General features: G+C 41.2%; 1 protein-coding gene across 1 annotated transcript in view; it reads right to left on the reverse strand.

Annotated features, from left to right (window-relative positions):
* The window catches only part of LOC108804799 (transient receptor potential cation channel subfamily M member 7-like), a 79,750-nt gene extending 62,768 nt beyond the window's left edge, over positions 1 to 16,982 (reverse strand). The window contains exons 1-4 of the mRNA XM_018576684.1: positions 16,967 to 16,982; positions 16,191 to 16,282; positions 10,126 to 10,205; positions 7,338 to 7,376 (exon numbers count right to left, since the gene is read on the reverse strand). Of these exons, the coding sequence (XP_018432186.1) occupies positions 7,338 to 7,376; positions 10,126 to 10,205; positions 16,191 to 16,282; positions 16,967 to 16,982 (227 nt within the window). The remainder of the gene's footprint in view (positions 1 to 7,337; positions 7,377 to 10,125; positions 10,206 to 16,190; positions 16,283 to 16,966) is intronic.
* Positions 16,983 to 17,458: the final 476 nt, after the last annotated feature.

The raw sequence follows: 17,458 nt of genomic DNA on the forward strand, positions 1-17,458 counted from the left end.
AAAAAAATTAAAAAAATGAAAATAAAAAAAAAAAAGAGTGGGGGGCCCCCCCCCCCCACCAAAATTATCAAACTCTTTATTTAGACAGAGTCTGGTATGGATTTTAAACCTTTTGTGATGGGAAACATTCACTGTACGTCCCCTCCACAAAGTGCCCAAATGACCGATCATGTACACTGTACGTGATCAGCTATTTGGATCTGTCAAAAGCAAGTATTGAGGCATCCATTAAAGAAAGAATTAAGCTCTGACAGATACCTGATCGCTTGTAGTGATTGGGTATCTCACAGTAATAGCTGTGTGGTATTTACCGCACTCACTATCACTGTTTGACAGCTGAACATACAAATGTAAAAAAATAAAAATGAATTTAAAACAATAAAAATATATATATTTTTATACTATAAGTATTAGACAAATCAACCCTTTACAATGAAAATCTGCAGCTGAGCTGCAGATTTTTTTCACCCTAAGGGGTTAATTTTTTTATTTAACCCCCTCATGGCGGCAATGTTCAAAGTATGTCGCTGTCACTAAGTGTGCCACTTAGTGACAGTGACATTGTATGCCACTAACCTAACCACTATTAGCTTTTAGAGAATCCATTGAGATCTGTCCTCTAAAAAACCATATATGTGTGGGTACATTTAGTAAGTGTGGAGCCCAGGGCGGCCATACAGCACGCTGGGGGCTCGAAGGTGAAAGGACAACGGATGCTCCTCGGTTCACCAAGGAGGAATTATCAGGCAAGGATCCTTATCCATCCAATTGTTTATTTTGACACGATATACCCCTCACCTTTTGCTGCCTAAAGTGGGACTTTTGGTCTCAGCCTCTCTTCCCCTGGTCTGCTCTGGAGGGCATGGTTCAGGTGCTGCGCCTGGACGGTGCCGCAGGGATGCACACATATCGATTTTATCGATAACTTCCTCCTCTTGAAAAAGCACCGTCAAGCGCGAACCGTCGAGACAAATTGTGCTCCTCCGCTGTCAGCCACCCTTATTGTTAAATCCTTGATCATGTGTTCGAATTCAATCAATTAATTTTCCAATCATGTTTTGAAATCATATGATATTTGATCATGTTATCTTTGCTACTCAATCATGTTTTTGTATATCTTGTACTGTGATTCAAATCATGTTATTCACACATAAGGGACAGCACAGTAATGGAGTGAGCTTCCAGGGAGTTATCAAATTAGGTTGGTTTGATGTAATTACTCCGCTTTTAACAATTCTACATCAATAAATATATTTTTAGAACCCACCGTTTTGAAAGTTGTCAATTGATGCCTAAAAAACCCCAGCTTTCCTTTCCTTTTTTTGATACTTACCTCAGGGGTGTGGCACATACTGCCCAGGTCCAGGTCACACATTATCAATTACATTTAGTAAGAAATTATATTACTGCCGTGGAAGAATCACACAGCAAAATTGTAAAAAGTGTGTCAGTCATTAATGAACAGAAACTGAAAAAAAGCATGAAAGGGTGAAACAGAGACCCCAAGCAAAACAACAACAACAAAAAGACAATGTGAAGTCTCCCCTTCACACCAGGAGCCCCTTTCAGATCAGAGTCCCCCACTTTCACATTAGAAGCCCCCACTTTACATCAAGAGACTCCTTCATATTAGAGTCCTCACTGTAGCAAACATGTTAAGGCACCCCTTGACAAAGGCAGAATGCACCCCAGAGTGCCACAGCACCCTGGTTGAGAAAGGCTGCTCTAAATCCCTGAAATCCTGGGAATTCCCATATGAGCATCAGGCTAGATTTCTAGATTCAAAACCTAACCATCTCCCCCTAACTTCCTAAGTCTCTCTATTGACCCATCACATTTAGAAGACCAGATATGGGGCTTGGGAAGCAGGAGTGTTCAGGGCAAGGTTCTTGATTCAAAAGGTATACTAAGGAAAACTGACCCAGACGTAAGGAACCAGGGAGACCAAGATTTGGGAGGAGCCCTGTTATGTGTTGCTCATGATGTACATACAGACTGTTGTCCTGGAAGACGCTTACTTACCTACACCCACTTTCTCTTCTTTTTCTGCTATATTTTTGCATTGTTATAAAGATGTTCAGTTAATTGTTGATGCACCACATTTGAAAGGTATAAGCCGGATAGCCCAGATCAGACAAGAGAAGCCAGAACGAAACTTTATTTGCTATATAGCCAAGACATACAGAACGGTAGGATGGCGGATGGGGAATATCCCGTCTTCTACGCTATAGTGACACAACAAAATTATGTATGTATAAAGGTCTCTGGTTGAATGCTGATTAAGCTTGATACCTCAAATGATGTCATAAGTTTTGTATTCTCTATATGCAACCTTCAAAATAAAAAGTGTCAATATAAAAAAAAAAAAAGAAAGGTATACTAATATGTGCATATCAGCTTTCGGAGGTGTCTGTTTGTGCTGCCAGTGGTGGATCATGTACTGATTTTGCACTTCAGGTTTACGTTAAGCTCCAAATAAAAGATAAGTGTGTTTAAAAGTTTTCATAATATCCATACTAAAAAGTAGGGATGCACCAGTATCGGTATCAGTGCCGATACTGGGCATTTGCACGAGCACTCGTGAAAATGCCCCGATACTAAAGAGGGCGATACCGGTCCTTTACATTATTAAACAGGTTCGGCTGCTCTAAGGACTTGTGCTTGCTGGGGACCACAGGGCAGCCTGCTGGGGACCTTGCAGTGCCTGTCTGTTTACATTGCCGGTCCAGCTAATTAAATATTACCTGTATTGGGAGTGCATTGTTTTGAATGAGCCAACCTCCTCAGATTTGTGTAGAAAATCTGCCTTTACTGGATTGTGCCTAGTTTTTTCTCTGTTTGCTTTATGCGGCTAGGCTGTAGCCACCCTGAACTTTGTTAACTATTTCTGTGCTCCTCATGTTTTCCCTAAGCTCACGGTATTGATTGCTTCTGCCTGCTACTTTTGAGGATGTTCCTGTAGTCAGTGTGGGAAGACCCAATAACTAAGTTACGAATATTTGTCCTTCCAAGCCAATTACTGAGGAGTTTGTTCAGGAATGCGCTGAGGGAAGCTGTTAAATGTTTGGAGCAACCTACCAGAGTTTTTTTAGGAAACAGAAACAGTGTAAAGCTCTCTGGCTTACACTTCCCTGTTGGAGGGTCTGTCCAGAGGGGACTGTGCAAGAAGATGTCTGCCTGGAGGGTGTCCAGGAAGAGCTGGAGAGAAACTGCTCCTGCTGGACATGGCATGATGGACCCACTGCTTACAGAATAAGGTACCTGTGGCTACTCTGAAAGGGTCAATGGCTTACACTGTTCAGAAAGAACATTTTTTTTATTACAAATTAACATAGACTGTGACTGCCTTTAGGCCCCAGTTCACATGGGCGCTAAAACCATGCAGTTAATGTGTGGGTTTTACTGACCCCCCACGCCCATAATGTGCTGCATATTGTTTTCTGTTATTTTTATTACACTGTTTTGTATTTCATTGTTTATTATCATGTTATGGTATGTTCCTGAGACCTAGTGGTAGATTACTGCTACTACAGCTTAATTTCTCTATACATTTGGTATCTTCCATTCAACCTCCCTCATGTTTAGTTTTAATTGGTACAGTTTTCTAGTTACACACTTCCAGCCTCTCCTCCCTAGTTTCTTTTCACTTCTTCCCCACTGTGTTAAGAGGGTTCTGTTCATGCTGTACACATCTTCAGATAGAAATGTCTTTCCACCTCTGCGAATAACAAGTGAGTTTTCTTGGTGAGTTGGAACCTGCCTGTGGCTATCATCAGCTCAGTGGGTAGTCATACTATCTGTACAGAATAGTCTCTGGAAGGTATGTGCAAAAACATAAATCGGTATTTGAGACAGAACACGATGCTTTACTTTGGGGAGCAGCAAACAATATACAGCATGCCACTGTTGACAGGTGCTGCTGCTTGTCAAATGCGGCAATTGGAAAAAATGGGACCGCGCCGCAACTGCGTGGGTATGCGATTGCAGCGCATTATTTCAATAGAATATCACACTGGGATTTTTTCAAAATCACTGCATTCATGAGGCGCAGTATTACATCCTAACTGCCAGGCAGCTGCTGCTTTGCCACCCTCTGAAAAGTGATCCACCTCAGATTGCTTATCAGAGGGTGGTGGGGACTACTGTCCATCTGAACAAGGCCTTACAGAGTCATAGAACTGATTTTGGCTGCTCTTAAAAGGCCAAAGATTAGCCAAACACCAATTGACCTCACGACACATCTTTCAATACTTACAAATTAAGCATTTTATACATATACTTCTTCCCTCCCTCACCCCATTTGAGGAGTACCTACTCGATGACACGAAAAGCGGAAGACCCATTTCCACTTTATATGCTATGATACTTGACCACCTACAAACTTCTCTCCCCTCATACACCTCCAAATGGGAACGTGATCTGGGGTGCTCTATTCCTGCTGAAACATGGTCTCAAATTTGGATGACAACCTCTCGGAGTTCGGCAAATGTCCAGGCGCTTGAAGCCAACTACAAGCTACTCCTTCGGTGGTATCTAGTACCCCTTAGGATCTCCAGAGCCATCCCGTCCTATTCACCGAACTGTTTCAGGGGTTGCCGGGTGGAGGGATCGGTCCATCACATTTGGTGGGCTTGCCCTAAAGTGAGGAGATTTTGGCATAGAGTATACCAACTTCTGTACACAGTCACAGGCAAAACATTTCGCAAGGACCCCTTGGAGGCCCTGCTACATAAGAAACCGTCGGTGTGCACGATTCGGCAACACCGTCTGGTCACGTTCATACTTACAGAAGCCAAGAGAGTAATTGCGAAAGCTTGGAAGTCCCCTAACATACCATTTGCGGAGGTCAAGCGTAGAGTATCGAGAGTGATGTTCTTTGAGAAGCTTACGGCTCTCCAAAAGGATACTTTGGTGTCATTTCGGAAGCTGTGGGAACCATGGATTGAGTCTTACCATCCTCCCTCCTTTGATATGGAATCCCTGACTCTCTGACAGGCACAATAATGGAGGCTTTAAACATTTGATCCTTTCCTTTACCCCAACCTATTCCCACATCCCCTCCATCCTCAACCGTCCCTTTTTCCTTCCTGAAACCAGTTGCTCCATACTTCGCCCCTGAACCTTAATTTCAAAGTTTTTATTTTATTATTTTACTACAATGTTTGTTATACTTTCGATGTATATATGCAGTCCTCAAGGACTAAACTACTTGATTATACCACCATACTGTAGAAACCTGAGTTTGTAAATTTTATTTGATTCTACATTGGATCTCACACTGAATGTGCAAGTGTGATCATTCTTATCTGCATTTAAAACAAATAAAAAACCTTTTGAAAAAAAAAAAAAGGCCAAAGATTACCAAGAAACGTAAACACAAGCTACACTAAAGTGCTGTTTGGGAACTAAGACTTACTCTGGTACCTGTGTAGGCCAGATTTGCAGCCATCTTTTTCGGTTATCATGTATCCCTAAAGCCTTGTTCACACCAAATGAAGACCAGATCTGCATGAGTTTCTGAACACGCAGTGCAGTGAGTTGTGCCGCGTTTTTGATGCGTTCCGGGCCGTTTTTGGTAAAAAAATAATTTTTTAAAAAGTTTAGAATGAGCTTTCAGTGCATTCCAGGGAATTTGCATGCGTTTTTGATGCGTTTGCATGCGTTCCAGAGCAGGTAAAATAGGGCTTGCTGCAGTTTTTTTTACATGCTATGGAACTGAACGCTGCGGTGTGAACTAAAGTCCAAAATACCATTGGAATACATTGGACGCAGTTTTGATCCGGTCTGTAACTGCTCTGCTCTGCTTCTGGAACGTGCTTGGTGTGAACAAGGCCTAAAGCTGGCCATACACTATGCAAATTTTGTCTGGTTCTTGATGAACCAGCCAAAATTTGCAGAGTGGGTGCCGCTGTCAGCTCCCTTCCGCCCGGCATCCCTTGATCAGAAGATCACTCTGCGTCACACTGTTAAGCATTGCAAAGCAGTTGTGAATTAATTCATCAAATTCTCCTTTGGGGAATCTTAGATCATATACACTGAGTGGCCAGATTATTATGACCACCTGACGTTTGTAGGCAAATTAGCTATACTTTTGCGCTGAAGTTGCTAGAGGGCCAGACCATTATAAATAGGGAAGCAGGTATGTTTACCACGACAGTAGAGGTGATTTTTTTCTGAAGATATGGGTAAACGTGATCTAACAGCCTTTGAACGTGGGGTGATTGTTGGCGCTCGGAGCCATGGAGCGAGTATCAACAAACAGCAGAATTCATTACATGTTCAAGAGCAGCTGTTGTTAAAGTATTTAAAGACTGGACTGTCAGCCGAAAATCTGGGTCTGAACGTGCGAATTGTGGCCGTCAGCGACTAGTCAATGTTAGGGCAGAACGGAGCGTGGCAAGACTGGTACAAGACAACAGAAGGGCAACAGTACATCAAATGACTGCAGATCTTAATCAGGGATCCTCTCAAATGATCTCTGAACGCACTGTTCGCCGTACACTGCATCGTATGGGATATGGAAGCCGAAGGCCTGTGTCTGCAGGTAACAAGATAAAACGTCTCTAATTCGCACAGGAACACAAGGATTGGACAGTCGAGCATTGGAAAAAAGTCATGTGGTCTCCTGAATCACATTTCCAGTTGCATCATGCAGATGGCAGAGTGAGAATTTGGTGGGAACAGCATGAAAGCATGCACCACACATGCATGAGTACAACCCTTCAAGCTGGTGGGGGCTGTGTTATGGTTTGGGGCATGTTTTCCTGGCATGATTTAGTGCTGGTTACCCCTAAAGCCTGGACCCAGGAATGGAGATTTCATCCCTCCCAATGCTCTTTGAAATCTCCCAGTTCCAGGAACCCAAGCCAAATCAGGAAAACCTGGGAAGACCCGCAAAGCCAGCTCTTTCCCAGTAAACGTTTGCACTTTCTGGAACTGCTCAGCCCCACTGGCTGAGAGACCTGGGTGACAATATTGCCAAAAGACACCCTGGCATTGCCACGCACTGCCACAAGATGTATTTCTATAACTCATCTGCTATTGTAATCCACAACAATTCCAGTACTTCTGGTATTGCCGGCATGTACATCGTGACACAGGAGGGTATGGCTGTTTTATCAATAACTGTATCGGGCACACCTTTTCCTTGTATTAGCTGTTCCCATAAGTAGAACGCACATGTTTTATTTCATGAATATGTAAAATAGTCTAGATGCACACATATACTCTGTACAAAAGGCTTGGCAATTACAGATATATACAGCAACATATTTTCCTTTCTTAATCATCCTGATCTGCAAAATAAAATGAAAACTTCATAGAGGCACAAAACTTACCGTACAAGCTGGTGGCAAATCTGACATCCGGGAATACATCTACAGAACATAAAAAAAGGTTATAAAGCACAAAAATAGCCATAAGATTTCTTTAAGAATGTCAAATAATGTGACCGAAGATCATTTGTGAATGTACAAACCAAATTTAGCAACATCATCAGTTAACTAGATAATAAGGACTCATTTTTGTATTAGTACATTTTACGAAATCCACTGTTACATAATACAATTACCCACATCATGCAGATCAATAGCCCCACAAAGAGAGATATATATATATACCGTATATACTCGAGTATAATCCGAGATTTTCAGCCCATTTTTTTGGCTGAAAAGTGCCCCCCTCGGCTTATACTCGAGTCAGCGCCAGCGCGTCTTCTTACTTACCTCGCCGAGCGTCGATAAGAGAATTAAGAAAATATACTCACCTGCTCCTCTGCCCCATCTGGCTCCTAGACTGGTCCCCGCAGCCTCTTCTCCCCCTTGGCTCTGGCAGGTTAAGGACCTGTGACATCATCACACCTGTTGCAAGTGCTGTGGATGTGAGGACAGCGAGGAACATTCCACTGCTGGAGCAGAGGGGGAGTGAAGGGTGGTGACCATCGCAGGACCGAGCATCAGGTGAGTATATCTTCTTTATCCCAGCCCCTAGAGAAACACCAGCAGATAACCCTTGCAGTGTGGGGGTAGCCCCACTGCAAGGGTTAATTTTTACAATTCCTTTTTAATACAGTTTCAGTAAATACCCTTTTTAATATTATTTGAAACATTACAGCTTTTCTTCAGAATGTAAACACGTTTTTAATGAATGCAGTTTTTAAACACTTTATTGCTCTGTGTGTTTATTGCCCTGTCAATGACAGCTGTAGTGAGCAGTTTTTTTAAACAAATATATGATTGGCTTGAATAGTGATCCCGATCATCCATTGAGACCGGCAGCTCTCAGTGACAGCGTGATCGCCGAACTAAGAGCGTGCACAGGAGTGCCCTCCTAGTCCTACAATGGAAGGTAGATTAACATTTGCATCGGGCACTGTGCCTGAGAATTTTAGTCTACAGAATATGGTTGGAAACATGTTAAATTACGCAGAGCAAAAAACCCCTATTTTTAGTACATTTGTATTTTGGGGTCCATTTTATACCCTATGATTCTGTATTGTACAACTAAGCAGCATTGACTTACCTTCCCCACAACCCTACAGTCAGAAATACCTGGGAGCATGTGTCACTCGCCTGGCTTCCTCACTATGCTGCCCACAGTAGCTTATTTTACTAGGCCGTCCCAATGCGGAATCTGTAAACGTTTTAGGTCCCAGACTTAGAGCTGGATGCTTGTAGTCATAGACAGACAGAGGTTCCCGCCGCCATATTTAAAACAGTGCTAATAACCGCAATCCCAGTGATTACTGAACAATTAAGAAATAGGTCTGCTTTCTGGTTCACCTCTCCTACACATATTGACACGGTCATCTGTATCTTCCCCTCCCGTAAGCATGCTGATGGGTTAAGAGGGCCTATCTACCTTCCTTCTCCCTGATTAACAGTGGATTACGCAAAACTAAAACAGTTTCAGATATTTATACTAGCTGGATTTAAAACTAAAACAACTTTATTGAATACATTTTTGTATTTTAAAGTTTAGTTGCTGTTCTCAAGCACTTGAACTTCTGCATGTATTATCGGATCATGGGAAGATTTATATATTATTTACTTATGTAATAATAAATCTCTCTATATATATATGTATATAGAGCTATATATAGAGCTATATATATAGATATATTATGAAATGGTTAACACAGATCATAACTTTTCCTTGTCAGTTATTATTAAGGGATTATGTTCATATTTGCATAAGACTGATATCCCTGCCCTACAGTCTGTCAAATATTCATAATTATTTCAACAGATCTTTGAATTTATTGAGATAGCTTATAAAATATTACAGGGTCCCAGATTAAATCACCTGCTAAATCAACCCAACGTACCTCTTATAACACGCAAGGAAAATGGTATATTGCGTATATATGAGCGTCTATGCGTGCACTATATGCAATCCCAGAATGCATCACTCGTAATGGAGTTTTTATTGTGCTGTACGCGCGTAAATACGCTGCCCGGACGCATCTCTGTTCCATTCTGTTTTTGCGCATATATATGCTACGCAAATATACGGCTCCATACGCGGCTGTGTGTATGGAGCCATTTATTTGCATATGTTGCATATACGCGCGTATATGCGCGGCAGTGTGAACGAGGCCTTACTGTTACATAAAAAGGCACTCTAATAATTGCTGCCTATTCTTGCAACTATGCACCCCTATTTAGCTGGATAGTATAGCTCAGTATATGTCCCTGTCCGAGGTGCCCTCCCACGTGACCCAATGTCGTCTGAGGCAACAGCCTCCGGCTGCCTCATTATAGGGACAGTCCTGCACACAGTCCAGTTTGCAAGGGTAAATGCTCCTATGCCAATGTATTAGCAGAAGAACAAGCAAGGCTTTTTGTCATATTTGTGCATGCAAAAACTTTCTTGAACTAGATGCCAATGTATAAGAAAAATCAAGCAACTTTTCTAACACACGCAACCTTTGTACTTTGTAGTTTAGTCAATCAGCCCGATGTTTTTATCAACATGAAAATATTTGCATGGTACCATGCACACCGGACACAGCTGAAAGCATGATTTAGTGCTGTTTGCTGACTATGTGTACAGTACAGATATACTGAAGACCACTCTGATAGCATAAAACATATTAATATTTATCTCAGTGAGCAAATCACAGACCTGTGAGGTTCTCTTGAGCTTGGAATCATAGAAACACAGTCCCGTTTATTAAATGTCCTTTCTATCCAGGTTAAATTTGTCTGAAAAACAAAAGTGTAAAGTTTGATCAGGCTGACTACAAGGATCATTATTTGTCATATGAAAGTTGCCAGGTAACTTAAGCTAGCCATACATAACCCAAAGTGTTGGCAATTCCTACTGAATTGGTGGAAATGTGAACCAGGGATGGCTGGCCCTGTCAGCTCAGCACCACCTGGTGACAAAATTCAGTTCACAAATTAGCTGAACTGGGTAGAGACTTTGTGGCAGAATAGTGATCCTCTATCCTACCAGATGAGTTCACTGTTTGAGCATTCAGGCAGACTCAGGTGCCACAGCTGTGTGAATACAATAGCCGGCAGGTGGAGATTCCTTTAAACACATCGCTGAGCTCTGATGAGGAAACCAATTGAAAATCTATGCAGGTATGGCTAGCGTTACAGTTTCATATTCCTGCTGTCAACGAAGGATTATGTTTAGTAAAGTGGTATGAAGGTAAGAGGCAGGAATAAATATATTGAAATGCCTTTCTTTCTAGGCCTTAAAGTAAATGTCTGAGCTAAAAAAAACTCAGTGCTTCTCAATACAACACTGCCTCTTCTTTACGGGGATAACAAGCACTCATGCCAGCCCTGGGTAAACTCTCCTCTGCTGGACTACAGAGAGCCTCCCACTTATGTAATGGTGTTAAGGAGGAAGTGAGATGTCCTATAGTCCAGGGAACACTGAGGAAGGGCTGGTAACAATGCTTGGCATTTGAGTGCAGTGAAGATAGTATGTTTAGCTCAAACAGCAAGTTAGGGGGAGTTCATTGCATTTCTAGCAAATCAACAGATATTTTTCTGTAATAGCAGGATCTTCAGTGGCAAACATGGGCTCATTAGCATGTGTTACATATATGAATGTATTTTTGGGGGGGGCAGAGACAAACATGGGCTCATTAGCATGTATTACATATATGAATGTATTTTAGGGGGGGCGGGGGGAGGTTATCAGAGATACATTGCTACTCTAGATATTCTATTCATAAGTGATGGTTTTCTATCTTGGAGTTTCTCCGAAAATTCGGGTTTATAGTGCCAACACATGCCACAGCAGAGTACATAAGATATCAATTTCAGATGAATGGCAATCAATCTACTGACAAAAAAACAGAAAAACATTGAAATTAAATGCCTTGTAAACAATCAGGAGCGGGCATTCAAAACCTTGCAGTGCCTTCATTTGAACAGGAAAGACCCTTAATCACCTTAGTTTGTTACTGAGTAGAACATTTTGCAAGGACTGGGACTTTAGTGTGCTACGTTTTGTACACAGTTGTAGTTAGATAGGGTACATTCTTTTCCCCAGTACTGATCTTTCTGGTCAAGCCGCTAACTATATCTATTGCAAATTTTCCACCAGATCTACAATTGTTGCACAAAAAGACCCTGTGTGGTAATCACGTGACAAGTACAAGTCACAAGTGGCCTTTTTAAAAAAAAGAAACATCTAGTTATTACCAAAAGGCTTCAATTTCAGTGCTCTGAAACGTCATTCTTTCAAGAATGAGCTTTAGCAATTATTCCCCTTTGCCATTGCTGCATATGTATCCCTTTGTGGTGTTTTCTAGTCACTTATCTCTTATCTGAACCGGCTTTCCAACTAGCTAACAAAATGGAATCCCCGAGCCACCAGCATTAAGCTCTGCAACGTTTCTCTGTATTATACCTTAGCCGGTTAACTGTTTATTTTACTTATGGTACACATGCTCTCTGGGATCTCATTCTTCTGATTATATTTGCTGTGTTGGAGTTCTCCAGGTTTGTCTTTCAGAAATTAACCTCTAATTGCTTGCTGTATCCAGTGGGTTTTAGATGGTTGGTTGGTCTTGACAAGCTGCAGAGATTTTTCTTCATATAACTCTTTGTAGGGAGGCTTGCCGGCCCTAGGAATCACCAGGCTCCCTGACAGGTGCCTCTGCATATATAATGGAATAACTTTGATTGTCTCTCAATGGCCTCCTTGATCTGTACAGCTTTTTTCAGTGCAGTGGGTGACACCCCGCCCCCCCCCCCGACAACACCAGGATGTACTGCTCACTTTATTAGCATTGCCCTAAGTAACTGCACTTCTCACAAGAGAATTGAGTCTAGTTTTCACCTCATTTTACCATTTGGCTTATCATTTTTGAGCCACTCCCTGCCCCGGGGTGTCTACCTGCAGAATCATACTTAAAGGTATCCTCCTTTTTTGTTGTGGCTCCAACATTACTCTATACATGTGTCAAACTCAAGGCCCTGGGGCTGAATCCGGCCCACCAGGCCATTTCCTAGACTTCTACTTTCAGATCTAGGTATTAAGTTATTACTAAAACCAGCGATAATCGAATGCAGAGGCACTTATTATAAAGATAAGATACATTTATATAGACTTACAGATACCTTTTGAGGGCAACCATAATGTTGATGCGGCCCCCGATTAAATTGAGTTTGACACCCCTGTACCTACAGCCTTCTCTAGACAATCAATCCCATAAATCGTCTCCTCACCCATACCCAATGACTGCATCTCTCATCATGCTCCTTAAACTGCTACAACATTACTTCTTAACAGATTGTTGGAGAGATGTCCATTCCAGCACTGCTATTTTGGGGAGATTTCCCTTTGCTTCATGTTGTATCCCCGGGACAGAAACTGAAAATAAATCTCCCCCAACAGGATACAGATGTCAAAAAATAACCTGACAGGGTTTCCAACCCTTGCCTACACTACTAAAAAACAAACAAAAAAGTTTTAGTTACACATACACTTAAAGTATTTTTCTAAACACAGGTTTGATGATAAAAAGTGTTTATAACGCCAAAACATTTTTTGGGGGGTAGAGTGGGGGAAGGGTTGGAATCCTTATCAAGTTTTTATTGCTGTAAAAGTAAATTATGTGAAAATCCAACATTTTAATGTTGTCTCCAGAACAGGAATAGAGGGCACATTTTATTTACATTGTAGAGATTTACTCTCACTTAGGGCCCATTCACACCACATACAGATCATCTCCAGACCAGACCGGATTGTTTCTGGACCCAAAATGCATCCTAATCTGTATGCAACTTCTAACCTATGCTCACATCAGCGCAGTCCGTTCCGGACTAGACCAGAAAAATCCTGCAGCTCTCTTTTTGTCTGGTCTGGAATGCACTGGAACTGCGGGCAGGATCACACCATTTTCCGGGCCAGATCTGGTCCAGAAAATGGGGTAAACCTGCCCTTAATGTTCCATCTCTATGACAGGAAATAAAGGGAAATCTCCCCAAGGGGACACAGAGAAAAAAAGATCGACTCTTCCTTACTCTTTTCAAAACTGAAAAAGATTTGGGTACATTTATACTTTAATTTTACATAATCCAACTAATAATAATGCTAGAAAAACAACTGCAAGCATACAATAGTTCACTCGAGAAGTAACAGTTTACAATTGTATGTGTAATTTAAATGATAAGCACATCCTGACATCTGATGACATTTTGACCTAGTAAATGTACACAGGTTGCGCAGATAAGCTCATTTAGATGAACCAGTCTGGTGCTTTGTTGAGTAAACATCCTATTTTCCCTTTTCAAGGAGTAAAACTTACTACAAAGTTACAAATCTGATAACATACAACACTAAGTAGCAATGTATCACTTATTTAAATTTCTTTACTTACCAAAAATAGCACTTACAGGAGTCCGATGTTTAGATGAAAAAACATTACTACCATGTCTTTCAGTGTCCAATTCAAATGTTATAATGCAATGCTAAATTAAGTATGAGCATTACCATTGTAATTCATTTACCTCTAGGCACAGAATAGAATAGACCAAAACAAAATAGACCAGAACAGAATAGATTTGTACCTATTGTTTCAGAAATTTAGCTAAGATACAGAAAACACTGATTTTCCACTGTTGTTTACTCAGTTTGTTTGCTGGTCATGGATGGGTCAAATTTGAGCCGTTTAGCCCGCAAGAGATGGAGAAAAACACTTGATTCCCCTCTCCACACTAACAGCATATATGGAGGAATCTTCATTGTATCCGGGCAGCTGCGGCAAACATGGCTGCTGGCGCTGCCTGACAGTGACTTCATCTGAAAGGATGCAATCACTGCACCACTGACAATTTTCCACCTTGCTCAGTCAGTTTTTAAATCGACTTTTATCAAGCTGGATAGTGCTTGTGGGGCCACCCACTACACGAATTTGGGCTTATTCAAGATCGTCTGTGATCTGTATAGGACACAATGTCCATATAAAACACCTTCTGGGGCTACAAGTAGAGTATGTTCTGCAACAAAACCAGGTCAAAGTGAGCCATAAAAAGTCCAATAAAATAAAAAAAAAATCACATAAAATTTTGTAGGGGTATAAAGCAATAACTACACACATGGTGTCTGATTTCTGAACAGTCAGCAGTCCACAGTGTTACACAATACATTTTCTGTGACACTGTAGAATAATCTCCTATAAAATCATGTTGAAACTGTATTGGTGACCCTCTATGTTAGCTATACATCCTCAGCAATTGATGTTTAGTTACATGTGTTTGAAGAGGCCTCTTTTAGTATTGTTATTATAGACATGTTTCTTCTGGCTATTCTCCTCTGTATTCAGTTTGCACTGTCTGTCATATAATGTATGTTATTTTATATTCAGAATGTGTCACTCAAATAAAGAGTTTTAACTGTATAGGTGGTTCTAAGGCTGGGCTCACACCTGTGCAGTGTGTTAAAACATGAAACTTAACTTGCATATCGTTGCATGTTAAAATGCCCTGTAGAGTAGCCACCGCTCCAAGCTCACACAACAGATGGACTACAATCAGTGGCGTAACTAGTGACCTCAGGGCCCCGGTGCAAGAAGTTCCGCCACTGACTACAATGTCATGTTAAGTTTACTCATTTGTATTGAGATTTTAGTCCATCACGGGAGTGAGCTTGGAGTGTTGGCTACTTTACAACACACACAGGGAGCATGGGGTACACAAGTATCCCCCCTCCAGAAGGAAGGACAGTGTCAGTACCAATTCAGAGATGATTTGAGGATCTACAGCCAAGTGATACACAAATAAGATACATTTATGTTAATAGCTAAGGTACTTGGGTCACGGGAGGATGTTAGTATATGTCCTCCTGTGACCCTTAAGAGAACTATGGGATAAAAAGGATACCCCATAGTAACCATTCTCTTTTAAATCTCAAAAATGCATTCAAGTACCTTAGCTATTAACAAAAATGTATCTTATTTGTGTATCACTCGGCTGTAGATCCTCAAATCATCTCTGAATTGGTACTGACACTGTCCTTCCTTCTGGAGAGTGACTACTTTTGTTCCCCATGGTCCCTGCGTGTGTTGTAAAGTAGCCACCGCTCCAAGCTCACTTCTGTGATGGACTACAATCTCAATGCAAATTAGAAAACTAAACATGAGATTGTAGTCCATCCCGGGAATGAGCTTGGGATAATTAATCTGTTAATAGTTAAGGTACTTGCATGCATTTTTAAGATTTACCTCCTGAGTGTAGTGTTACTAAAGTTAAAGTTACAATTGCAAGCTAGTCTACGCACAACATACGCAAATCAACATTCTATCAATTCACTGAATGCAGTGTCAGATTTTCCATTAGGTTCAGTAGACCTGCCAATATTAGGTGTCTGAGGTAAAGAAGCCCAGTATTGAAAAATTCTTGACTACACAATTCTTTCATCATCATCACATTTGATATTAGCATATTTACATATTGTCCCAACATCCTGAACCGGTCTAGGACCAGTAAAACGACAACAAGCCTATGTAAATGTGGCAATACAAGCAGAGCAATGTGCTATTGGGTGCCAAACATTTTGCACCTACAGGTTGCAGTGATAGGAATTCAGCCCTAACCAAAAGGATTGCACATTAAAAAATAGGTATAAGGTGCTAAATAAAAGATACATTTAGAGGCAGTTTTATGTAAAGAGGTGAAAATCTAAAGGATGAAAGCATTGTATTTGTCCTTTCACCTACTTACCATACTGAGTGCTTCAGGACTGTCCATGTTTCTTCTTTGCTTGCACTGTAGCAACTGAAGATTCCAAACTCCTGCTTGCTTGTCGTCACCCCCTGGACGTCCAGATCAGACCAGAATGAAGAGACGCATAGTTCCTGTGTACTTTAGGTTAATTTTCTGTAAGATTTGTAAATTGCAGTCCAAGAATGCTCATTCTTTTTTTCTGAGAACTGCTGCAGGCGTCTGTTTGCTACAAGTTATCAGAAACAAACCAAACAGGTCTAGGATGAGAACGTTGGTTCAGTCTTCAAAAAAACAAAATCTGCTGGCCAGATACTTCCAGAACATGCTTAGCAGACAAATTTCTTACACTGAGTCATTCACATAACCATATTTGCCGATATTAACTGCAGAACACATCGCTTGAATGGGCCAATAAATCTTACATACAAGAAGGGTTATTGCAGAAAGTTGGTGCACTTAGATGAAAACTAGACGGCAGATGTCATAAAATAGTAAGATGTACTATTGATTTGCTATGTACTTCTTTTTATAAAGGAGAAGCACAAACATTATTGCAAGCATGTACAGTGTAGTTTCTTGGATAAAGCAGAATCTTTAAATATAGATACAGTTCTTTATGTGATATGTCAGCAAGTTATCCATACAGACATGCAAAGTTACTGACAGGTTTAATTTAACATGACTGATGAGTATAATGTTTAAAGTCCTACCCTCTCCCCGCTCTCCAAATTGAAAAAGAACAATTTCCTGTAAAGACAAATGTAAATACTTACCTGTTCTGCTGTCCATGCCACACCTATTGCCATGTCCTGTAGTGACACAGAGGTTGATAGGAGGAACCAATGAGACCTGCTGCCCATGAAGGTGATCGATTCACACTTACGGGTTTAGTTGCAGTGCATTAATGCACAATGTTAACATGCCTTATGGCATGAATGGGGTGCCAATGAACCTCAATGGATAAGAAAACATAAATGAACCTTTTTTAAACTGTCAGTGCACCACATTGCACAATATATAATATATTGTCAAAAGTATTGGGACGCCGTCCTTTACACGCACATGAACTTTAATGACATCCCAGTCTTAGTCCTTAGGGTTCAATGTTGAGTTGGCCCACCCTTTGCCACTATAACAGCTTCAACTCTTCTGGGAAGGCGCCCAAAAGGTTTAGGAGTGTGTGAGGTCAGGTACTGATGTTGGACGAGAAGGCCAGGCTCGCAGTCTCCGCTCTAATTCATAGGGTTTGGATCCAGCTGCTTGGC

Source organism: Nanorana parkeri, unplaced genomic scaffold, assembly GCF_000935625.1.
Source record: "Nanorana parkeri isolate BGI_ZX_2015 unplaced genomic scaffold, ASM93562v1 scaffold74, whole genome shotgun sequence".
Taxonomy (NCBI): Eukaryota; Metazoa; Chordata; class Amphibia; order Anura; family Dicroglossidae; genus Nanorana; species Nanorana parkeri.